We start from the raw sequence: 26018 nt of genomic DNA on the forward strand, positions 1-26018 counted from the left end.
TTGAAGTGGGCAATCCAGGATTTAAAGAGGAACACATTAAACAGAATAAACCAGATCTTAGAATGCTTTGAAGAGATGTTTCATGTGTGTCCAACAGAATCTACCATTTCACAGTGCACAGCCATTAAAAGCACTGACATTGTATAATAGTGGCATCATCCTTTCTTTCTAGTTAGAGAGAAGAATGCTTAAACAAAACTGTGCTAAGCTGTTGATCTAATAGAAATCATGAAGGGGATCAGCCTAGGTCCTGAGCTACAAAGGCTGACAACAATATAAGGGCTTATGAAGCATGAGGAATGCCTAGTAAGAGGTGTGGGCCAGGAGGAAATACTTTATTTCTCAACAGCCTCTGAGGGTAATCAAGACCTTGTAAGGAAGGAAAGGAGCTTGGGGAAGAAAAGAGTGAAGTCAAGGTGAGGGAATTTGCAAATACTTCTCAAAAAACAAAGGCCAAAGTTAAAACCAACCCAGCAGCACAGACATAGCTAGGATTTAAGTTGGAAAAAGGGAAGATCAGAAAGGATTGTTCTCACAGCAGCAGGCACTAGGAATATGTCATCTAACTACATGGGAATTTTTAGGATGCCAATGGTATATCCTTCCACAGAAATGCATAGCATTACTGTGGCCAGTAGCACATAATTTGATTTCCATGGAAATAAAAGTTGGAGAAACCACCCTCTTGGCCAGGCCAATTTATTTGATTTTACCTCAAGTATGCTGGCTCCTTGAGCTATATACATTTCACAATCCCCTTATTACCTCTTGTCACGAAACAGAATCTTGCTTTGTCATCATTGTGCCCATTAACTGCACTGTAGCTAAAGGTTCGTCAGATTTAACCCTAATTTTGTACAAGACTACAAAATGGAATGTATGAACCTGTAACAGTTAACACTGTCAAGAGAGTTCATTTAAGCCAGTTTTGACTTGAAGGCTAAGTACTGACAGTCAAAAAGCCCAAGGCTGAGTTGATTCAATCTTTGCAGGTCTAAGATGCACAGACTAAATTGAAACATAAGTGAAGAGACATTTACCTTTGTTTCAGGAAATGCAGGGACATGCCTGCAGTAGCTCAGGCCAGAAGCTGGGGTGGTGGTGGTGGTAGGGGGGTTCTAGAACATGGCTCTCTGGCTTTGTGTTCACTTCCTCTTCCTGGTGCCCCCAAGGTCTCTGGGATTTGCAGCACACAATTGCAGCAGCAGGAGTCTGCAGGGTTACTTATCATTTCCTCTTCCTGCTTCCAGGTGCCTCTGGCCTTTGTAGTCCACAGTTGCAGCCAGCAACAAATTTAAGCAGCGGACAGGATGTTTAACACCCCCTCCCTGGCCCTGGACCCCAGCCATGGTTTGCTAGGAGGCACTCCCTCTTCCCCCAGTAGACTGGGCTGCATCCTCAGCCGGGTCTGCCCCCTACCCCCGCTCATCAGTCAGCCTTCACTGCCCCGGGGCCAGCCCTGTCTCTGCAGCAGACAGCACAGAACAGCCCACCCAAGGGCTGGAAAGCATGCTGTGATGCTGGGGGACTGTGATTTAACTTGAACCACAAGGGGGTCTGGGACAGAAGTTTCATAACTGATTTGAGTCCAACTAGTTTAAGTCCGACACTACATTCAACCAGGGTTATCTTAAACCAGTTTCAGCCAGTTTGAAGCTGGTTTAGATGCACAGAGCTTCTGTTCTGTTACAGGTTTAAACCAGTTTTTGATCACTTAAACGAATGTGTGTGTAACTTCTGTCCCTAGCCAAAAAAAGATAAAACAGAAGCTGGTTTATATACTCAGGTCTCCATTTCTAGAGAATCAGACCCAGTATAAAAGTTCAAGCAGCTTCAACCTGCTTAGAGTACACAAAAGTAACTAAAAACCAGGTGGGTTTGTGGGTTTTTTTATTTTACTTTTAAGCAGATATTCACATAAATCATTAGTAAAATGATAAGGATATTAATCGTCTCATCACAGTTTAAAGAAGGAAAGACAAAACAAATATAATGACAATATCTGTACACAGTGACAACATCTTCTCAGAGGAGATGTTACAGCATGAGCCATGCATACACAACATACCACAGACAAAAAAAATCAGCTTCATCTTGGTTGAGTGATTAGGTGCATGAGACTTCAGATCTTACTGAAGATTAAAAGCTTGGCGGCTTTCATGAGTAATAATAAAAATAAATTCAAAAATCACAAAAACAGTCTACATTGCAGTATTAACAGCACAGACATTTAAAAGCTGAGATGTTGCTTCTGTCTACCTATAGGAAATATTACAGGTACATACTAAATATGCTTCAATATTCAAAACCTGTACGCTAGGAGTTTCATATTCAAGTTGAATTTGTGACCAAAAAAAAGTTATGCAGATTTTAATTGGGTGGAAGGTGGCAAATAGAACCAGCAAAGCAAGATCTTCATCATTCCTTCATGGGATGCAGAGCAGGGCTGGACTCACCACTGACTTCTGTATCAGCTGATCGACTTTCACCCTGAAAAAGAACAATCGATCATAACCACAAGCACCCTCTCAAACAAGTGAGATGAGATCATGGTAAAAGATTAAAAAAAGCACCCTTTGAAGAGTATCTAATACATTTTTCAAACTTCTTTGTAGGTTATAAAAAGCTTCTGAGAAACACTTAATGGGTTCTATGCAACTTGGTCAACACTTAGTATTATCAAATTTTGAATGCAAAAATCACAACTAGTTATATATGAATGAGACAGAGAAAGTAAACCAACAGTAGGCAAAACATTCTTGATTAAATGACAGTTCCATAAAACCCATGCAGTTCATTTTTCAGGATTCCACACATCAAATAAAGGGGAAGAGGAGGTATTTTCCTCTCAAGTTTCCATTACTTCAGAATTCCTTAGGCATGAGTTATCACAGCTTCACTCCCATCACACCCCTCAATAATTCCATTTAGACCAGGGGTGTCCAACCTTTTTGAATGTGGGGCCGGATCATGAACTTTTTAATCACCCAGTGGCCCGGCATGCCATATTCAAACACCCTCTGTCCTGGGCCAGAGAGACCCTGCCCGTGTAGCCCTACTGCACCTGCCTGTTACTGCAAGGTTCATGGTAGCTGCTGGTGGGCAGGGGCAGGAGGGAACCAGTCTGCATCCAGGCAGCTACTGCCCCAGAGACTGAAGCGGAGAAATAAACAGCTCCACATCCCATCCCGCAAGCAGCGCAGCCCCACGAGCCAGTGCTGCCCGAGGAGGCTGAAGCAAGGCGGCCGCTGCATCGCAGCCCCTCACCCAGCTGCCGGCACGGCCCCGCTCACCGTGGTGCCCGGCCACCCGCACGCGCAGCGCTGATGGCCTCAGCGCCGCGAGCCGCCTCGCCCCACAGAGGTGACGCCAGGACCCCGCCTGCTGAGGCCCCTCCAGGGCTGCCCTGCTGACTGCCTGTGCCAGGTGCCCTGTTCCCATTCCCACCCCGTGGCCACTGAGCCTGGCAGGTCCCGGGAGGCGGGCAGGATGCCGGGGGCAAGGGGCTGAGCTGGAAAGAAGTAAAAGCAGGCGCTATCCCCAGCTCGTCCTGTCAGCCGCAACTGGGGCAGCCCTGTGCCGCGCAGCCCTCGGGATGGCAGGACCCGGCTCACATGACAAGCCCGGCCCCGCAGGGGTGAGCAGCTCCCCTCCCCTCCCCCACCCGCCTGACCCGGGCAAGGGACTGTGGGCCTCAGAAAATGGCTTGGCAGGCCGCATGGTGGCCTGAGGGCCTTATGTTGGACAACCTGATTTAGATCAATTAAGATGGCTGATCTAGAACTGGTGTAATACTACTGAATCAGGTGCTTACTGCATCTTCATGTGCCAGCAGAACAATGGTGCGAAGAGCCTAAAATGCACTAGAATGTACACAAGAAGATTTTGGAGGGTCCTGAAGAACTCCCTTTCCACCCAACAAGCGCAGAGTGCTAAGTAACTTTTAGATATTCAAGATAGGTGGGGACACAGGATGCTCAGTGGCCTGCTAGTTCCCTTCTGCAAAGTCTTCAAGAGGCAGCCAGCCTCCTTCTTGGCTACAACTACTGCAGGGGTAGGCAACCTCTGGCACAGGTGCCATAGCAAGGCACGCAAAGGCTTTTTGTTTGGTATGCGTGCCTCAAGGACAGCGGGGAAAGGACCAGGAGGCAGGGCTGTGCTGCCACAACAAGGATTGGGCCCCTCACAGCTCCCACGATGCCCTGGCATGCCAACGTTTTACATGTTGAGCTTGTGGGTGTTTTTGGAGCACTGCCCAAAAATGTTGCCGACCCCTGAACTACCGTGACAAAAAGGAGGGGGAAGGGCTACATTCCCATCTTTCTTAGGGGAATTAGCGAGAAGACTCAGGGTTACTTGGGGTTTGGACTGGATCCCTGGTCAGAGGACCAGATTCAGTCTTTACAAGAGTTTGTATACAGGCAGCCCTCGGGATGGTGGGACCCTGGTACATATTACATAAACATGATATTCAAAAACATTTTCAAACTCTTGCAATTGCCAAGTGGAGCTGGTGAACTTTGGAGTTCTCAAAATGCAGGGCCACAGAGATTCAAGGCCAGAGGGTCACTGATGACCTAGTGTGACCTGTGGCAAAACAAAAGCCACAAGATCTCATTCAGGGATCCCCTCCACTGAGCACAAAACCTGATAACTGAACTGGAGGCAATCGGGGATGATGCAAATATTGACTGCCTTCAGGGCCCATGCTTACATCCTGTTTTCTAACACTTCATTTTGGTTAGCAGGATATGCAAGGACACCATGTTACACAAAAACATTGCGACTTAGACTGTAACGTACTTCTTATGAAGGATTCTATAATCATGTTGCCCCATCCATATCAAACACAACAATAACCTTTGTAACGGAAGACAGATTCTACTAACCATGTAAAAAACTGACATGCTAGACAGGCTCCCAGAATAGCAAATCCCAGTGAAAAAAAACTCTGATGAATGAGATGATTACCACCAAATGAGGAAATCTCCATTTACCCTGGTGGGTAAAGTAGAGATGGGCATTCTAGCTCTTGCATGTGTCCACAAAGCCAACTTATACAAAGAACCTTCAAACAAGTTATCACAAAATTAACTACCATATTTGCCTGAATCCAAGACAACTCTGAAATTAAGACAACCCCCACCAATAATTAGATTTTATACATAGAAAAAACTGCAAATTAGTTATAATTTTCCATGTACAAAATCTAATTTTGGGGGAACTCTCTTAAATTCATTCCCCACAACTGCTGCTGTGGGCAAGCAGCTGTAGGGAGGCAGGCAGCAGGGCATGACTCTGGCCTGACCCCTACCCCCCCCACACACACTATTTGCCCTCTGATGCCTGCTCCCCCTGGGACCTGGAGACCACACACTCTGGCCACAGGCACAGAAAACACTGGATGGGGGCTGCAGAAGCAACAGTTCTGGCCCCAGCCCCAAAACTTGAGCTAAGGCCAGACTTGCTGCCACTGCCACCTCTGCTGCATGGCTGGGCAGGGGCTAAAGCCAACAATTGCTCCAGGCCAGAGCGGGGCTGGAACTGAGACTGGAGCTGGAGTGAAAGTGGTAGCAGTAGGCAACACAGTGCTGAAGGGGAGGGGAGCAGCTGAGGCTCTGAGCCTGGAGTCAGAGCTGCAGCAGCCACTGCCACTCTCCGCCCGCTGCAACTTGTACTCCAATCCAAGACAAGGGGGTCTCTCCCCCCCCACTCATTCTAAGTGGGGGAAAAACCTCATCTTTGATTCAAATAAAAACTGTACAAAAAGGAAAAGGGGGGAGGCATGAGAAAGAACACAGGAGATATATATATGTCATGAGAAGCAAAACCAGCATCTTGTCCATTTGTCACACATCTAGCTGCAGTTAAAGATTTGTGTAATGATTAGCTAACTCCTCTGCATATTTGCCAGAGCTCTGATTCAGCACCAGTTAAGTGTCTGTCTTATTTTAAGCTTATGTTTAAGCATTCAACACAGATTAATATTGGGAAATACTGTGGGACTGTCAAACTAAAGGCACTGTACACATGCAAGTTATAATGATAGATCATATATTAGTTTTGGCTTTGCTATGTCTACTGTCCTACTCCTGCAATATAAGAAATTAATCATATTTAAGAAAAATAATTCTTGATGTTTCACATAGACAATTTTTTCCACAAAGAGCACTGAGGCCACAGACACTCAGTATGGAACAACAGACCTACACTTAAGGCTTGGCCCTTTCATCCTCCTCCAAGCAGAACAAGGCATGAACTGCAGTTCTCAGCTAACGGGATTTAGAAATATACACCCTGTCCTTTTCTTGCCTATATGAGGCTTAACTTTCTAAATGGGCTTCCTCCTCTGTTTCATTTTTCTGCCTAGTGCTAAGTGAAGTGCCAGGTAAATAACTAAAAAAAAGGACTGTTAAGAATTAAATTAGTTAAATGTGGTCAGCTCAAGAAATTGTTGTACTGCTAAAGTTCAGCACTCATACTCTAAGGAATTAAAACATGGATGATGGCTGCAACAAAAGTGTGTTTTTCCCTAGTTATTTTCACAAGAAAATAATTATACTTAAGGACTATGTTAAAGAGTGTTATTTAGATTTCAAAGTGAAGTCAGAAATGAGACATATGCAGATGCCAATATAACTTTAGTTCTGCTTCCTTGCATGCAATGCATTACACATTTTGTCTCTAAGTTACATGACAATTTTTTTCCATAATGACCCCTCATCTCATTCATTGTACAGGGTGCACATGCAAAAACAACGAACTAATGATGCACAGGCTATTATAGGCTTCACGCTTCCTAATCTGACTTTGCAATCTACATAATAATTCTTTTCATGTAGCTTTAATATGAAATTTGAAAATTCAGTGCACACTTAAGTGTATTCTGTTTAAGTTCGTGGCCTTAGGACTAAAAAAAGGCCATGAACTTACCAGACGTATGCACTTACCTGGGCTTAATGCTCGCTAAGTACACAGCACTGTCAGTTCTACAGTATTAGCAGATCCTAAACTAACTACCTCCCATCACTATCAGAGTATTTAAATAGCAAGTTAAAAGCCTGGAAAATGAGGGGAAACTGACTGGAGTTAGGCTCAAGTCTGCTGTTAGCAGCTCAAAAAATAAGGGGAAATACTATCATGAAACTGACTGGCTGCAATTAACTTCAAGGTTTCTAATAGCAGCCTTTTGACAACAAATTCTCTTCACCACTGCTAGCACCAATTAGTATGCAGTTAAGCAGAGTACAAAGTAAAAAGTGGGACTGAAAGAAGTACTTTACTAATATGCAGAGAACCAATGTCCATGACAACAGAAGCAATCATCAGAAAAATAGGGACTGGCATCACCCTTTAAAGTTACGCAAAATATCCCTGATCTAGTATGGATATAGGACCCCTTTCTCCTCCTACTTCTGCCTACAGATTCAGAGAAAAGCAAAACACACAGGTGCACTCTGGCCAAACATTCACTATCCCATTAGAGAGAATAATAATAATAATAATATATAAAAAACTCCTGTGCCCATCAGGAAAAATTTTATGCTTCAAGAAAGGAGGATCATTTCTTGAAAACCAACTTTCTAGCCAATGTAACTGCATGTGTTACATGTTCAGGCAAATATTATAACAATATGCATTCCTACACAAGAAAAGACATACAATAGGGATGATCATAGGCATGATACTTACAGGGGTTGTTGCTGTTTGCTTCTGTTTTCACAACCTTGGAAAGTTTGGTAGAGTTCTGCTGCACTTTGCTTTGCTCCTCTCCAGTTAGTAGGGCTTTTATTTCAGAGGGGATTTTCCCTTGGTCCATTGCCATGCACCACTGCTTGTACTGAAATATGAAAACACATCAAGCATTAGCAAACTGCCAGGATCACAGTAGTAGTTTGTACCTACTGAGGTGAAACCTTTTCTACAATTGTTGAGAACTAATGAGCTAAGCACATGTCCAGAGCTGCATACCTGACCCGCGTAAATCCTGTTTCTGTTAATAAACTGCTGCTTGGGGGCACAGCTACATACAATACAATAAGCATTAAACAGTGTAGAACTCTTCTGTGCTTTCTGGCTACTGCCATGCCAGTATACTGCTCCAGCTCACATGCTATCAAAAAGTCTCATAAACCTTGTGCTGGTGAAACCTTCACATTAACACTTTCTGATGCTCTGCAAGCCCCTTTGAGCCTCCACATCTTCATTGGCAAACCACAGAACACAGGATGTTTGGGGAACAGGCCAGAAGTCCTTACCCTCAGCTTTTATATTTGTGCTCCCCTTTAGCAATATTATAACTAAGTTATAATAGTTAACTAAAACATTCTGAATGAAGTAGGATTAAAGCTGGAGCAGTTTTGCTACACTTGAATCATACAGATATAAGTCGCATCGTAACATATCCATAACAATACCCTTTAATATCAAAACAATCAGTACATCGTTCTATAACCCAAGACCCAGTTCCTCAAAAGCAACTTATATACTGAGCTCCATGGGAGTTCTGGTGGCTTAGGTGTCTATATTTCAAACCTATTTGCCTGTGCACTTGCGCCAACACGGCCCATTGTGCCTGCAAAAATGTACAGGCACCTAGTTCATGCGTACCGAAAACCAGACAAGTGAGCACCAAGCAACATGGCCTTGTAAATAAAGTTTTGTGCATGGTGGGGGGAGGTGGGGGCAGAATATGCACCAAACCAAAGGCTGGCCAAATACATCTGCAAGCAACAGATCTCTATTTTAATATTTCCCTGCCTCCCCTAACCTTTACATCAAGCTATTCCAAAACATAAGAAATGAAATGTCAAGGGGTACAGCCTCTGAATCGGAACTTCCTAGCTGATAAATGCTGGAGACTGCAAGTGAGAGGAAGAGTGGAAAAAAGAGCTTTGCCATACCCTGTTCACGCTCCCTTTCAGCATCCACTCTGCCACTGTGTGACATAGGATAGTGGGCAAGATAGATCTATGGTCTCAACAGTAAGTGGCAGCTCTTACATGTTCTAAGATGCCAGTTCTATGCACAAATAAACCACCTTGCTTACTTATTTTTAGTTCAAAGACAACAAATATTACTAATCCTTTAAATCCCTCATGCTACAAGAATCACTATCAAGATGCAAAGCAGGCAAGCAATGAATACATTTGCTCTTACTATTTGGACAAGTTATAGCCTAACTACGATCTCTATGGCAAACATTCATAACTTCAGTGCTAGCAGGATCCAGTCTAGAAGTTAAGAAGGAAACAGCCTTACCATTTCCAACTCTTCTCTGAGTGCACAGATGGCTCTCTCCCTGCTTGACACCAGTTCTTCCAGATATTGGTACCTCAGCTTCTTTCGTGCTCTGCACTCTCTTGCACTCTGACGACTTCTCTCGAGTTTTGCCTTCAAGTCTATTTTGGCTGGTTTACGACCTCGCTTGCCTGGTTTTTTTACCTTGCCACCAACTACCTGCAAGACAACAGCAAGTTAAACTTCCATTTGGAGTAAGAAGTAAGCAAGAAAACTCTCAATGTTGCTTTTGGAGGTGCAAAGAAAGAGGAGTGCCTGCATGTGGAAAGCTATTCACGGGGAAGGACTATCAGGTGATCCTGGAAAAAAAAGGAGAAGAGAGTCAAATGTTTATTTTGAACTTCTGAAAGAACTGTTGACAACAAAAAAAGGGAGAGAGGCCTTAGCAAAAATTCACTACTGAGACAGCTCTTCAGTGGGCTACCCTAACCAGACAGAAATCTACCTTGCAGTGGGGTAAACAGATGTCAACACAGCAGCCCCGTCCACAGGATTATCTAAACATCATGTGGCACTTCTAAACCACTGCAATAGATTAGCAACAATGCTATAAGACCCCAGAGCCAGTATAGAGTTCAGGGCAATGCCTGCAATGATGGGCTGGTGCTTTTAGCTACTACAGGCAGTCCTCAACTTATGACGCTTTGAGTTGCAACAAACAGCAGTTACGACACTTGTAAAACTGACACCTGGGTTTCCAAGTTCCGACATGGGTTTCAGCTTTACGAAGCTGAATGTTGGATACAGGTCTGTCGGGAGGGGGAAGGAAAGGGCCGTGGGGGGACAAATCAGGGCCCCTGCGGGAGTGGGGGGCTGGGACTGGAACAGAGGGTGGGGCAAACGCTGCCCAGCTGAGGCTGCGCCGGGCTCTAGGAGAGGGGGTTATGGGTGGCGGGAGAAGCCGCAGCTTGTCCAGCTGCTTCCCCGGCTGCCCCTGCCAGGGCAAAACAGACAGTGCCAGGGCTGCGCCGGACGACTATGAGAGAAGCCACAGCTCATCTGCTTCCTCCACCAGCTGCCCCTGCTGGGGTGAGGCAGGAAGTGCCAGGGCTGTGCTGGATGACTGCAGGAGAAGCTGCAGCTTGTCTGGCTGCTCCCCTGGCTGTCCCCTCCCGGATGGAGGCAAGCAGTTCCAGGGCTGCTCTGGGCGACCACAGGAGAAGCCATAGCTTATCTAGCTGATCCCCCAGCTGCTCGCACTGGGTGGCCGCAGGAGAAGCTGTGGCTTGTCCAGCAGCTTCCTCCACTTGTCCAGAAGGGCATGGGGGGGAAGGGAAGGCAGGGATGTGTGACCCCCAGATCTGGTATATTTACAATACATATATAAATAAATGCATATACACAGACAAGTAATATAGCCACACTTATTTATTTTACATAATTGATTGAGTACTTTACAAAATTCTGGGTTATTTTGGGTGAAAATAGGGTATTAAGCCTTGGTTCAGGAACCAATCCCCCATTTATAACATTGTTTCCTATGGGAAAATTGATTCCGAGTTGCAAAGTTTCGACTTAAGATGCAGTTTTCAGGAACCAATTGTGTTGTAAGTCTGAGAACTGCCTGTACTACAATACCAATAAATAAATAATACAGTACACTTCAGAGATGGTCTATTGAGTAATACCACTTACTCTGCACAAAAGCTGAAAGAGAGAAAATGTAAATACCAGGAAACAAAAAATCTTTACTTTTTCAAAAAAAAAATATGCCAGTCTCCGAGGCCTGTGCAAAGGAGGAAGAATTTCAGATTTCACCTGAAAAAAAGCATGAAAAGCAGCAAGATGTGACATTCTGTTCTTTTGTCTCCAGAAGAAAGAAGAAATAAGTTGACCGTGTGACTTAGAATCATAGTTGCAGGAATCCTATTCTAAAACCTATTCAAACACTTATTCAAACTTTTACAATCTATCATCTCAGTCATATCTACTCAATGCTAACTTATTTCAAAGGGAACTAGAATCTTTGATACCTTAACTATGGATTTTGTTGCATTTTCCCTTCCTCTGAATTCCAATCCCTTATGTCCCAGCATGGTTGCCTCCTTAAAATCTGAACGCATAGCCTGTGTAAAGTACCCAGCTCCCCACACTGGAGCTGGACAATTGGCTTTAACGTATTCCATATAAGAGCTACAACTTAAAACACGGCAGTGCAAAGGAATCATTTCCACACTTATATCTGGCATCCCCTTGTTTTTAATTCAAAGAAATGGCATATGAAAGTTTTTCATGCTTCATGTCAACATTATTACATAGGTCATCAGCTAAGGTTACCCTACAAGTCTTGTGCCAGACACATACCCTGCTTTACTGATGGAAGAGAAACTCATTTGAGGGTCTAATTATACTGCTTGGTCAACATGGCACTAAGAGTCACTTCCAGTGAATTTAGGATGTAGCAACTTTATGTACAGGCTGTACTTTCCTTATAGGCAACTGTTCAAATGTTACTGTCCATAAAACTAATGAGACTATTACACAATGCTAACATTGTAGAAGGCAGGATTTCTGGGATTATCAAAGCAAGTTTATTTTGTACTGTCACACAGTAAAAACAATCACATAGTGAATTCATGTTCTGTAATGAAAAATGGGTTACACAATGGAAGCCATTCTCTCCATAGCGGAGTGAGTCATCAATCACACGGCAACATAATCCTACTGCCTTATATATTGCCTCTTTTAATTTATTCAGGAGTAGCTGTCTGCCCCAAGCAAGCAGTGGAACACAGATTATTTCATGGACTTCTACTGATTGAAACAAATGTGACAGTCATAAGACCAAGAGAAAATTCAAGCCCTCTGTCAAGTGTGAGCTGTGGAAGGAATATCATTTGATTTATCAATTCCCTCTACTATTCCTATGAAACAAAATTAATGCATGATGTAGTTCCACTCATCTAAGTATGCTATAACAGAGATATGTTTAAGCCTATGTGTATCAAGTTTTGCAAACACTTTTATAACAATCGGCTGGTTTCAACAAACTACATTTATAACAACTGGCTGTTTTCTAACCAAAATTAATGCTTTGGTTCTCAGCAGCAACTGAGACTTGGTGCTTATTCCACTCTGACTGCCTGTGTAACACTTTATATTAAGGAGTTCTAAATCTGCACGGTCTTAATGGGAGACACCCCAAGCACTTACAGCATATTATCCTTTTTTACCCATGATCTGAACTAGTTTCCTCGGAAAAGGCAGCTGAACAAGCATCGGGCCTAAAAGTACTGCAATACCAAGCTGGCACTGAGAAAGGCCACAACAAACTTCAATACCTTCCCTGGTGCCAAAAATGCTGATAAGAGCCTACCACAAGAATAAATTAGTACCATTCATCTGAATAAGACATATGACAGTGCCCATTAAGTGCGATTCCCCCTCACAGTCAACGCTTTTTCAAACCATGGTGAGCCACAACATTGCATACAGTTTACCCAGAATCTCTGTTGCACCCTCTCTCAGCCTGGTACATAAGTGTGGCACTGGCCCTCTGCAAGGTGAAGGTGGAGTGCCCTGCACCTCATCTGCACACATGTTTTTGGAACATCCCAAGACTTGCGACAAAAACACCCAGTTCCAGTCATGAGCGAAGACTCATTAGCATGTGGATCTTTTTTCTTTTTTTGGGGGGGGGAGAGGGGTAATCTGGAGTATACAAACATACCTAGCAATGCTGAGCTGTGGGGTCCCCCATGGAGGGTGAGGGCACATCAAACATATGCACCAGGCAGAGATAGTGACAGAGGGATTCTGGATGAACTGTATGCAAAGCTGTAGCTCACCATGGCTTGAAATGCTGTTTACTCTGCTGTGACACAGCCCAGTTAATTGTGGTAAATCATGAGTCTTTTGGCTTTTAACTAATTCCATGCACAGTTTATACTAGATATAAATAGGTGCCAAGGTGCTGTTCAAAATTGTGTTCATGAAACACCTGTGCTAAAACCTGCAGCAGTTCCAAAAAAAGAGAACATGTATTAATTCTGGATGGACTAAGTCTATGGATACTGTATCAAATTGTACCATGCTTGTGGAGAGCATGGTCTGACAGTAAGGGGTAGGGAAAGGGGTTACCAGGAGAAAAAGTTGTGAGGAAGCAAAGAGCAAAGGGCTACCTGATCCCCCAGATATTTTTTCCCTCCTGCTGTAGCAGTGATAAGGGGACAAAGTCAAGGCAAACCTCCAATAATTAGATTCAATACCTGGAAATTGTACCAACTTTATACATTTTCCATATACAGAATCTAATTATTTGGGGGGCATCTTATAATCAGGGTCTTACTATGTAAGTTAATATGGCACTTTTTGAATTAGGGCCTACTACCTGCTTGTCTTCCAAGACGTGATGACTTTAGCAGCCCTGCATGCAGTCTGTTTGCAAACAGAAGCAGCAAAGGTTTGTGTTATTTAGGAGACTGTGAGTTAGGGACAAGGCTTGTAGGAATACAGAGAAGCAACATCAATACCGCAATACTCTGATCTCTGCACAGGAGGACTCTTGAGGTCCTGGCAGGTCTGGAAACATAAGCTCTCACATGGTTCAGCATCCCACTGCATAGCCAGTTTAAGGGGTGATTTAACAGCCTGCTACCATATCTGCTACTACCATACCAGTTTTTCTTAGAAATACTAAGAAGCCCCAAGTTCCCTACTGCAACCTTGAGAAATATGGGTGGAAAAAAAGTCTTGGTTAAATCATTTTTCACTGACTCCTCCTTGACTCCTAGTCCTGTTTGCTTATTTGGTTGCTATGCTGACATGACAGCAGAGAAAGACATAAAGCAGTGCTCAAGCTGAAGCATCAGGAATGAATGGATGAGACAAAAATGTAACTCCTGGATTCTTTCTGTATTCACAAAAAAAAATCACATAATTAAAGGAGTTATTACTAGTCAGTGCCCATGCTTTTTCATCTCAAATGCTCACATATAATCAAGATACCAAAAAAAAAAACCCAACCCCAAAGAATATTAATCGCTACTCATTATAAATATTAACAATGAAATGACATTTGTTTGCCAGAAATCCAAAAGTGTGCATTTCAGCTAGCTCTTCTGCAGATTTCAGAAAGCAAGGAAAGCATGGCTTCTTGTCAGGCTCCATGGATGCTAACTGCATGTCTGCTACACCTAAAAATTTCTCTCAGCCCCTCCCCTACACTGTGCTTAACTTGCCTACCTTCCTATAATTAGAGACCTGATAAAGAATGTCTTCCTTTTGAAAGCTTGTCTAACTTTACCTCAATTACACAGTTGGTCCAATAAAAGATATTATCCTAAGAAACCCTTGCCTCTCACAATTTCTGGACCATCACAGCTACTATACCACTCTTACACTATCTCACAATATTCTCACTCACAAGTTAAGGAGATACAAACTAGAGAAAAGTACTGTAAGGTGGATACATAACTGGTTGGATCATTATATTCAACAAGCAGTCATCAATGACTCAGTGTGTAGTTGACAGGAAGTACGAAATGGGGTTCTCCAGGGGTCTGTCCCAAGTCTGGTACTGTTTATCATCTTCATCAATGATCTGGATAATGGGATCAAGTGAATGCTTAGCAAATCTGCAGATGACACCAAGTCAAGTGTAGTTACAGACACTTAAAGATAGGGCTAGGATCCTGAATGACCTGGACAGACTGGGAAAATGGTTTGCAACTAATCAGATGACATTTGACAAGGACAAGTGCAAAGTCCTGCACTTGCAGCAAAATAATTGCATGCACAAATACAGGCTCAGGATTCGCCTGGCTGAGCTGCAGAGAAGGACCTGGAGTGGTTACAGTAGACCAGTGGTTTTCAAACTGTGGTCCGTGGACCCGTGGGGGTCTGCAGACTATGTCTAAGTGATCTGTGAAAGATGACTATAATCAAAAGTACGTGAATACCCAGAGTTACAATGGACAGGGGTCCACACCTCCATTTGAAATTTTTTAGGGGTCCACAAATGAAAAATGGTCTGCTGCAGTGGTTTTCAACCTTAAGCTGAATGAGGCAACCGCATGCTCTTGCTGCAAAAAAAAAAAAAAAAAAAGCAACCAATAGCTTATTAAGACTTGAGGAAAGGCTGAAAAAGCTAAGGTTATTTAGTCTGGAAAAGAGAAGACAGAGGAGATTTAACGATGGTCTTCAAATACCTGAAGGGAGTACAAAGAGGATGGAGATGGACTTTTCTCCATAGCCACAGAAGATATGACTAGGAGCAATGCCCTCAAGCGTCAGCAGGAGAAATTTAGGTTAAAAATTAGAAGGAAGTTTCTGAATATGAAGGTAGTCAAGAACTGGAACAGGCTACCTAGAGAAAATGTGGACTTTTCATCCTTAGAAGTTCTCAAGAACAGGTTCTACAGATTCTTGACTGGAATGGTAGAGTCAGGATTGATCTTACCTTGAGCAAGGGCTAGACTAAATGACCTTGTGATGTCCATTTCAGCTCTGCTTTCCCATGATATCTTCTAGCACAGTTCCAAGATCGTAAGATCAGTCCTCCTCATGCAAGCTATCCAGGTTCACATGCAAAGCTACCAGGCCTAGGAAAGCCATGGAAACAGAAATCGGCCTTCTGGGGAGTTAAGTGGTGAGGGAGAGGGAGAGAGGAGAAAGACAAAAGGGTAAGGGGGAAGATCCCTGGAGAAGCATAGTCAGAGCGAGTCATCCACAGATTCCTCCTTGGAAAGATAAATCAACATGACATAGGGAATGCAAGTGCTGGTGGAGAAGCCAGTTTGAACCACACTGGCAGGATAGCATGAGAAAAACAGCACTACTAATATAATCAGCATGTACTGTACTAGCACTATAAGTTAATACAGGATTCTACTGCCTTGAGCAGTGGTTCTCAATCTTTTTGGACTCAAGGCATCACTCACTGGATGAGGCACACTTCCAGGACTTCTGTGAACTGAGTGGCACCCAATTTAAAAAAAATAATTTACACTATTGCAGTGGTTACTTACTTGCAGAGGGGCCTGGGGGTGCTGGTGGAAGAATCAGCCAGGCAAGTGTGGACAGGATCTTTTGATAGTCAGGCTTACGCAGATCACGCTCGCTTTAAAGGTCAGGCTTAATTTTATTAATAAGGGTTAAACAAAACAAAATCAACTATGCTGGGTGCACCAGTGAGCACCCACTCACACTGGTGTTGTATCTCCGGGAAGGGTCGCTGGGATCAGGCGGGTCTGGCGTCCTCTCCTCCGGCTGGCCAGGCCGAAGGTCGTTCCGAGTCGATTCAGTCCGTACGTTCCGTCGGGCGCGCAAAGACCCCAAAGTTCACAGCGCAATGTTTTTTATACTCTCTGTGATGCAGGGCAGTCTAATTACATGTGCGCTTTCTCATTGGCCCGAAGCGGCGACTGTCACATTATTGACAGGCCCTGGACTTCCCCTTGAGAGACCCCGTGCGGAAAATTCCAGCTGCATGGTGCTTCCATGCTGCAGCCCCAGAGTCTCCCATCCACCCAGCACTTGTTACATAAACACTAAACACATGCGAATATGGCCACCTATAGCACTTAGCAAGTGCAAAATAATTACAACAGCAAGGACATACCTAAGGCTGCATTTATCTGCTGACCTACTCACGCTTCATTTTATCTGCTGACCTACTCACGCTTCATGGCACCCTTCAAAGGCTTGGGCAGCACCCTGGTTGAGAAATACTAGTCTAGAGCCATCAGCCCAACATTTTTCAGCAAACCTTGGTTTATTCGTTATTAACACTGTTGAGTAAATGCCACTTCAGCCAACATCAGCTTCTAAGGATAAACTGATAGAAAAGGATTTTGCACACTGAAGACCGCTACATATTCTGGAATGAATGCCTTTATAATGCGAGAAGGGAAGTGTACAAATACAAAATTAAGCTACCTAAGAAGTATGCAGGTAACACAGGCAGCCATTAAGAAGGACAAATTGACTAGCCATTTGCCAAATCCTATTGATTACTTTAGTAAAGGCATCACTTAAACCAAATTAATTGTGCCAGCTAATCTGTATGGGAACAGCCTGCTCTTGGCTGCTCACATGGTATTAGAGCTCATTACTTTGTTACACAGCATGCTTTAACCTTCTAATAGCAGCCTTGAAATCAACAGTACAAAGTCAGTTTCACAGCTGCTAATAGCACAGCACTGACAGCTTGTGAGATAGGCTAAGACAGTAATTCCCAACTTTCTGAGACTCAAGGCACCCCCCAGAAAATGCCAACTCCTAGCTTTCACTCATTTTGACTACAGAAAAACCAACAGAGCAATTCTGTTGCAAAAACCACAAAAGACTACAACAGTTCAGAATGTTTTTAAACTATAGATTCCTATTTGAAATCTCTGGGTTTATCTTGCGAATCATGCAGGCACATGTTTGCACACCTACCAATACTAATATTAAGCAGTCTTGCAAAGCACCCTTAAAAAGATCTCACTGGTTGAAAAAAAAAATCACTAGGCTAGGAGGATCAACTCTCCATTGTATATCAGGCAATGTTCTGATTGCCAAATGAACCTGATATCTATAGCTTTATCTGCACTAAACACCTCATGGAAAGGAAGTCTGCACACATACAGGCAGAGTGCTGTAGTTTGTACTGTACTACAGGTTCTTGTTCCTATAAAGGACAATGGTTGGAAGTATAGAGCTGCAGTTCACTAGCTAATTATTCCTTATGTAGCTTCACTCATCTATACTGGCCTGCTTTTATATCCTAAAAGATAAGGTTTAAATAACTGCTGTAGAAACTGCTATATTAGCCAGAGCTCCAGTCATATATAGTTCACTTAAACAGCCTCTCTAAAGCTAATAGCACTATCTGGGGTCAGTGAAGCCCTGCTTCAAAAGACAGAGGCTTTAACATTAGATGATACTGGGCCAAGCTACAGCTGCCTTTCCAAAGTGCTGCTGCTGATTCCAGGCAGCGGCAGCAGCAACTGCATCTACAGCCCCAGTCCCAGACCCACAGCAGTCACCTGTCCCAGACTGGTACTCAAGAGAAAAACCTTTGGCTGCATTTATGTTGAATGGGGGAGAAGGGAAGATTCCAGTAAATACAATAATCCAGACTGAGAGACCCTCCTGTTGCTTTACACTGAAGTTGGCCTTAAGATCTTCATCATGCATTATGCAACTTAAGACAAAAATTGTGAGATGACATGCACACAGCCCCTTTTTGCAATGTCTGGGCTTACAGGCCCATATCAGATGTATAGATTTCATAGACATTCAGGCTGGAAGGGACACCAAAGGATCATCAAATCCAGCCCCCTACCCCAGGGGCAGGAAGTCATCAGGGATCATAGAATCCCAGCAAGAAAAACATCCAAATGTCTCTTGCAAGCGTTCAAAGTGGGTGCTTGAACCACCTCCAGCAGCAGTCTATTCCAAACCTCGGGGGCTCGGACAGTAAAGGAGTTCTTCCTTCTGTCCAGCCTGAAATGGTCGCAGCAGAGTTTGTGACCGCTTGACCTTGTCATCCCTTGGGGCGCTCTGGTGAACAGACATTCCCCCAGATCCTGGTGAACACCCCTGATAAACTTAGAGGTAGCCATCAGATCACCCCGAGCCTGTGCTTTTCCAGGCTGAAGAGTCCCGTAGTTCTCAGCCTCTTATCATAAGGTCTTTCCCTGACCTCTGACCATGCACATGGCTCTCCTCCACACCCCCTCAAGCTTCTCCACATCCTTTTCGAATTGTGGAGCCCAAAACTGGACGCTGTACTCCAGCTGTGGCCTCACCAAGGCTGAATACAATGGGAGAATGACGTCCCGGGATTTGCTTGAGAAGCATCTATGGATGCAAGCCAGCGTTTTGCTTGCTTTACTAGCCGCAGCATCACATTGAAGGCTCATGTTCATCTTGTAGTCAATCATGACCCCCAAGTCCCTTTCATCTGTAGTGCTAGCCAGCGTAGCACTGCCAAGCCTATAAGCATGCTGCAGGTTTTTCCTCCCAAGGTGGAGAACCTCACATTTTTCGGTGTTAAACACCATCAGGTTCTTGTCCACCCATTTCATGAGCCTGTCAAGATCTGCCTGGATTGCCCTCCTGTCCTCAGCTGTGGACGCTTTACCCCAGAGTTTGGTGTCATCGGCAAACCTGGCCAGTCCACTTCTGACATCAATGTCCACATCATTGATGAAGATGTCAAAAAGTATAGGCCCTAGGACAGAGCTTTGAGGGACTCCACTGGTCACACCACACCACAAGGATTGACTTCCGTCAACCACCACCCTCTGGGTCCTACTACGGAGCCAATTCCCCAGCCAGCGGATCGTGGTGAGACCGAGACTGCAGCTGGCCAGTTTTGCCAAGAGGTGATCATGGGATACCAGATCAAAGGCTTTTTTAAAGTCAAGATATATGACATCAATCTCTTCCCCCTTTTCCAGCTGATAGGTCACCTGGTCATAAAAGGAAATGAGATTGGTCAAGCAAGACCTACCCACAACAAACCCATGTATCCCTCAGGATACTGCCTTCAGCTAGTCTTTTAAGGATGGCCTCTTTGATAATCTTTTCCAGGACCTTCCCCAGGATAGAGGTCAGGCTGATGGACCTGTACTTTGACAGATCTACTGTCCTCCCTTTCTTGAAGATAGGCACATTGGCCTTCTTCCAATCTTCAGGCACTTCACCACAGCGCCAGGAGTTCTCAAAGATCTGTGCCAGGGGCTGGCCTATAATGCTTGCCAGCTCCTTGAGTACCCCGGGGTGTAGATTGTCAGGGCCGGCTGACTTGAAAGTATCCAGCCTCTCAAGGTGTTCCTTCACAAAGTCAGCTTTGATGGAGTGTACGGAATCTCCCTCACGCATACCTCCCTGACCCACAGTGGGCAGTGGTGTTTTTTCATGGGCATCAGTTGTCCATGAAAAAGCAAGTTTGCTTTTTCGTGGGCATCAGTTGTCCCATCTAGTTTAGCAGGGGTCCAATGTTGCTCCCAACATATGGGGTTCAAGGGTAGCAGCCAATGGCTCATTACCTGAACAGCAACACTACAAGATCTAGTATGTATGTATGCACACATGCATAGACAAATACATACAGCAGAAAGGACTTCTTTAAGACTGTATTGGTAAGACCTGTACGCTATAAACAGAATAGGTACTCTCAAATTCAAGGAGGAGACACTAAAGAACACAAGTGTTCCAGACACGATATTTAGCCTATATCCCTCTTTTCTTCAAATACTTCCAGTTTCCTGTTTAAAATCATACATATAACTAAGTTTAATCCCCAAATACACCTTATAGTTTGATTGGTTTTGATTTTTTAAATAAATGAAAAGAAAAAAGAGATAGAGATGTAAGTTAGGAGCACAGAAAAAAAAATTCCAGACTTTAAGCCCATCCAGACTTTGTACCATCATATTGCTGAAAACAACATTTATAAAAATGGACTGACTAAACTCTGGTAGATGAAGCTATAATATGACTAACCTATGCTAAGGCAACTTTATTATGTCCATTTTCATAGGAAAATTTCTTCTGCAGGCATTCTTGTTCACACTTTAAATAAGGCAGTAAGCAAAACTCTACCATTTAGGCCAACCCCAACAGTAAGTCAGAAAACATGAGTCACTGAAACTTTTAGGATATTACAGGGATCAAACAATGCTGACCTTGAACCACATCAAAATCCCAGACCCTATGCAATGACACAATGTGTTCCACAGTGATAAAGCAATTTCTCACGATACAGTATGGGAAAACTCCCCCCAAAGATGGCATGCAAAGAAGTCAGATACAAATAGCTTTGTCCAACCTGTAGTGTGAAGAATTTGTGCCGAAGGCCTATAAGATAATGATAGGCAATGAAACCTTCCCAAGGGGCATGATCTAGTATCTAGTCCTTTTCAATGAAGCCTGCAGGTGCACAATACCTCAGAGGATTATAAGAGCTGAGAAATGAGGCATCTGCTGCAGGTACATAGTATGAATGTGAAAATTTGGTAAGTCTAAGGGATACTGGCCCCCATTTAAAATTTCTCAACATCCCTTAGCTGGTATAGTAATGCTTATGCAAAAAAGTAATATTAGGAAAATTTGTTCCAGTTTGGAGGTAGGATAAGGTAGGGGAGCTACCACATGTTTACCTTCCTCCATTCTGAGTATATATTATTTCCAGAGAAGCAGTTCTAGCTGATGGGATCCAAAATATATTTATTGCTTGTAAAGAGTTAGGAAACATGGCCAGAATACTTACCAAAAAAACAAATTAACATATTTTTGCCTGTCACATCTTCTTGACATTGCACAAAAATACAAATAAAGTTTAAATTATGCCCAAAATGTGGATGTTCTTCAAACCCTTTTGTAAGCAAATTACATGTCAGAAAAGAAATCTGATTGAGGGAAAAAAATTTAGTTCAGGAGACATTTTGCCTCATGTGACACCAGACAGAAGATCCCCCAAACCCTCAAAATTATGGCTCTAATCCAACAGGACTCTTTCACATACTAAGACCCTTGCAAACATACAGAGTTGTGTGATCTCGATGACTATCCACCCTACAGAAAAGCTTTCAGAATCAGGATCCAACAGAACCATATACCATACATGCTGACCTGTCAAAAGATTAACAAGATCTCCTCTCTTAAGTACCAGGTTTATGCTGATAGCTCAACAAATCTATCTTGGAATACAAGGACATGTTTTAGGCTGCATTTGACAGGTTTTTATTTTAACACAAAGAAAACCAATCAATGCAAGTGGCACGATCTCCCTCTAATAAAAAAAAAGAACATGGAGACCTAGAAGACTTCAGGATACCTAACATATAAAGTAAAAGCACACATCATACATATTACTAGTTTTAAGTAACCTAGCCCAGGATTGCAATTTCTGACAGCTGTCTGGTAATCCATGTGAAGCATGTTGCTGGTCTTAAGGTCCTTTCCAGCCCCATAATTTTATGATCTCAGACCAGTTCCTGAAGTACAAGGACCCACTGGCATAAAAACATTACCACAAGCTTTACTTCTCTGAATCCAAACACTAGTTCCTGTTCTAAGTTTCAGATGAGGAATCAAGCACTAATAGAAAACTATTTTCCAGCTGCTAGAAATTACTCTCCATGTCTGGTATGACACACAGCAAGGGCAGGACATATTCTAAGCCACTGTTTTTGCAGCACTCAGGCTCTCCACAATTAGCCCTGGAAATCTGGTCTGTAGATGTTATTACAGTACTCTTAAAAATACACAGAAAAAAGCAGGAATGCCTCTCACTACAACAGGAGTGGGCAAAATGCAGCCTAGGGGCCAGATGTGGCCCACCAGGCCATTCTATTTGGCCCACAGGGCCCCTGAAAAATTTAGAAAATAAATATTTTTCTTCCCTGGGCTGCCTGTCATGCAGCCCTCGATGGCTTACTAAAACTCAGTAAGTGGCCCTCTGCCCAAAATAATTGCCTGCCCCTGTGCTACAAGAACTAGCCTTTACTTTTAGCTCATAGTTTACATTCTTTACATATCATACTTTGCCTCTACTTTAATTTCATTATTTACAGGTTATTGTGGGAGCATAGGATTTGTTATACTAAATAAGACCATTAATATCTTTTGCCTGATATTAGTCATCTATATCTGCAGGTTTAAATGAAGCTAAAAATACCATAATGCACTGGCACAGTTGTGCATAGCAGCACATTGCAGGTATATTGATAGCTGCAGGAAAGAAGTACATGCTTCCCCCACACACACAGCTACCAGAAGACCCTAAAGGGGCAGATAACAAAACACTTTCTTTAACATCCATAGCGTAAGCCATTTACAAAAAGATGGCTAGACAGGATTTTTATCAAACATGTTAAACCCCCCTGGCAATTCCTGCGCTGTTATATGTTGCACGCATACACTTTGCATACTTACACAAGGTGTGGGACACACTGAGTCTGTGTTTTGGACATCTGGTGGCTATTTTACCCCATCTTCAACAGTTAGCAAAAATGTTTTAAGCCAGTGGCAGTCCCTCTTTTTGGTAAGCGCTCCACAAATTAAGTCCTGCACCCTTCCCAAGTACCACTCTGATCCCCTTCCCTTGCCTGATCTGCTGTTCCACTTTCTGCTCCCTGTCCTATCTGCTCCATGCCACAAACAGAGACTGCCTGTGCCAGCTGTGGCACTCATGCTGCAGGCTGTCCACCCTTGGTTCAAACAGTCACAGAGAACTGCACAGAGGCCCACTTTTCTCGGACAGGCTGTACCCTGCAGCATCCTGCACCAGTGACAGCAAATGACAACCTGACAGGGGAGATCCTGGAGCCCTTGGCAATATTATTTATGAAGTTTTGGGAGACAGGCAAGTTACCAGACGTAAAGAGCTAACATAGTGCCTCTCTTTAAACAAGGCCAAAAAGAAGACCTACATTTCCCTTTCTGCAACTTCAGATCATTGCTCCTTGTTATGTCATCTGTCACCACTGAAAACAGTCTAGCTCCATCCTCTTTCAAAGTGTCCTTCAGGTAGTTGAAGGCTGCTATTAAATCCCATCTCAAGTATTCTCTTCACATCACATGTCAGTCACATCAAACAAAGTTGATTTCCTTCTTTGACCAAGTAACTACTTGGGTAGATTAAGGGAATTAAATTAATATAGCATATATGAACTTCAGCCAGGCTTTGAAGCCTTCACAAAGGCTTATTACCCTCTCACAAACAAATTGGAAAAACGTGGGTTGGATAAAACTATCGTAAGGTAGACAGACAACTGGTTCAATATCCACAAGCGAGGGTAATTAATTATTAATGGACCCAAGTCATAATGGCAGCAGGTTTCAAGTGGAGCTCCACAGGGGTTTGCCCTAGGCCCAGTGCTGTTCAACGCGTTTATTAATGATGTAGATACCGGAATAAAGAGCTTCTTGAGCGAATCTGCAGGTGACACTAAATAAGGGAAAAACCACAAACACCCTGGAAGACAGGAGAGCAATTCAAAAGGATCTTGACAGTTGCAAAGCTGGGCTGGAGTGAACAGGCTGAAGTCCAACAGCGACAACACAAAGTGCTGCACCTTGGGAAGAATAATCAGATGCACATTCAAAATGGGGGACACCCGGCTGGATGGCAGCACTGTGGAAAAGGATCTGGGGGTGTAGACAGAAGTGCAGCTCCTAGCTTTAAGTCAGAATGATTTTCGTAAAGCAGCCCAAGTTACACGGTTACCCCAGATCAACAGGGATCAGATTCCAACCTGACAATATTGTTGGTGCAGGGGAAGCCTAGGATCACAATCCCAGGCTCCCGCTTCACTGGTAAGTTGCAAGCACGGGAGTCCAGGCCTGCAGGCCACTCCCAGCCTCGGGGCACACCACAGCCCTCCGCTCTCAGCCCTCTACTCTGCCAATCAGCCCAGCCACACGTTTCATTCAAGGTACAACGGGAACCAGCCACAAAGTTACTGTGTATTTCTGGGGAGGGGATGATCTCACGCATCTTTTCCATAACAGCTTCGTGCCTCACTCCCCCTGCACCCGCCTGAGAGGTCAGACGTTCCCCCGCTCGCCGGCTTTGAAGCTGCCTGCAGCGCTGCACTTGTGTCTGCTCACAGCTATAAACCGTCACGGCTGTCTGCGGCCAGAGCAGACTAGCCCTTCCGCCTGCGCCCGCGACGGCGCGCAGCCCGCTCACCTTGCTGTCGTCCATGCGGCCGGGCCGAGCCACAGGCAACACCCCCGACCGAGCGCCCCCGCCGGGCCCGGGCCGCCGGGCCCAGCCTGGCCTGTTTACAGCCCGAGGGGCGCCGTTGTGACGTCAGAGTGGCGACTCTGGAGAGGGGCGGGGGCAGGAGGAGCGCCGCGGCGCCTTCTGGGAAGATTAGTCCCGCTGTCCTCCGAAGCCTCGCGACAAGATACCGGAGAACTACCGGATAAGCACGAGGTTCCTTCCCCGTCCGCGGGGACAAGCTTGGGCTGGCTACGGGTCCCCGCTGGGGTCAGAGGGCCTGGCACAACGGGGCGTGCGCAGGCGGGGCTGCTGCGAGGGCCTGCTCTGGCCCCGGGACGATACCGCGGAGCCGTCGTGCCCTGCCTCCGCCTGCCGAGGTGTTGTTCAGCGGGTGCCTGCTGGGGTGCAGCTTGTTGCTTTCCTGCCCTGCGTCCTTGTGGGGGATGGTGTCATTCCAAGATCCCGAGGGGCCGCCTCTCCCTGTGCGCGAAGAAGGGTGTTTGTGCCTGAAAGCTTGCGAAGAGGAATTGTTTCCAAGTATTTGAGTTGGCCTAATAAAAACTACCGCATTTCTCCAAAGGACTTTGTCTGCCTCTGTGCTTAGCCAACACCCCCGAGTTGCCGTGGGCCCCGTCACATTTCCTGGGACAGTCCCAAGTCCTGGTGCTGAGCAGACCCGTGTGTTTTGCCGCACCTCGAAGGCTTTGGATGCACCCAGCACAGTGATTTGGTTCTCTGTGCTGCCTACTTGCTGCATGGAGCCAGGTTTAAGATGCTAGGAAATCCTGGTATCAAAAAAAGGGGGGCAGTGCATGTGGTGGCAGTGTGTGCCACCCAAAGCTAGAGCCTGGCCACCAGCCGCTGCATGCTGGGACTGCTGCCACTGCAGCCCTGAACCCCGGATAAGGCTGCTGGGGCCAGCCCAGGTGCCCACCTGGAGCACCTTTCCCTGCACTAACCCCACGTGTGGGGGCGTGCACCAGGGCAAAAACCAAGGCCAGAAATTTGTGCCGCTGCTTTTTTCCCCACGGCAACTGCACACCCCTGCTCA

At 44.6% G+C, this 26018-nt stretch overlaps 1 protein-coding gene across 2 annotated transcripts; it reads right to left on the bottom strand.

Moving 5' to 3' along the window:
* Nucleotides 1–1873: 1873 nt before the first annotated feature.
* CREBL2 (cAMP responsive element binding protein like 2) lies at nt 1874–25041 on the bottom strand. 2 transcript variants are annotated; one of them, XM_019544257.1, is made up of 4 exons: nt 24932–25040; nt 9262–9459; nt 7693–7840; nt 1874–2490 (listed from the first exon to the last, which is right to left on the bottom strand). In XM_019544257.1, exons 1-4 carry the CDS (start codon nt 24944–24946, stop codon nt 2486–2488), a joined length of 366 nt encoding a protein of 121 aa, XP_019399802.1. In that variant the 5' UTR covers nt 24947–25040; the 3' UTR covers nt 1874–2485. The 2 variants fall into 2 exon arrangements, with proteins under 2 accessions (XP_019399802.1, XP_019399801.1); XM_019544256.1 differs by lacking the exon at nt 1874–2490 and adding an exon at nt 4773–4936 and having other exon boundaries at nt 24932–25041.
* Between the last annotated feature and the right edge of the window lie 977 nt (nt 25042–26018).

This window comes from Crocodylus porosus, unplaced genomic scaffold, assembly GCF_001723895.1.
Source record: "Crocodylus porosus isolate Cpor-Errol unplaced genomic scaffold, CroPor_comp1, whole genome shotgun sequence".
In the NCBI taxonomy this organism is placed as follows: domain Eukaryota; kingdom Metazoa; phylum Chordata; order Crocodylia; family Crocodylidae; genus Crocodylus; species Crocodylus porosus.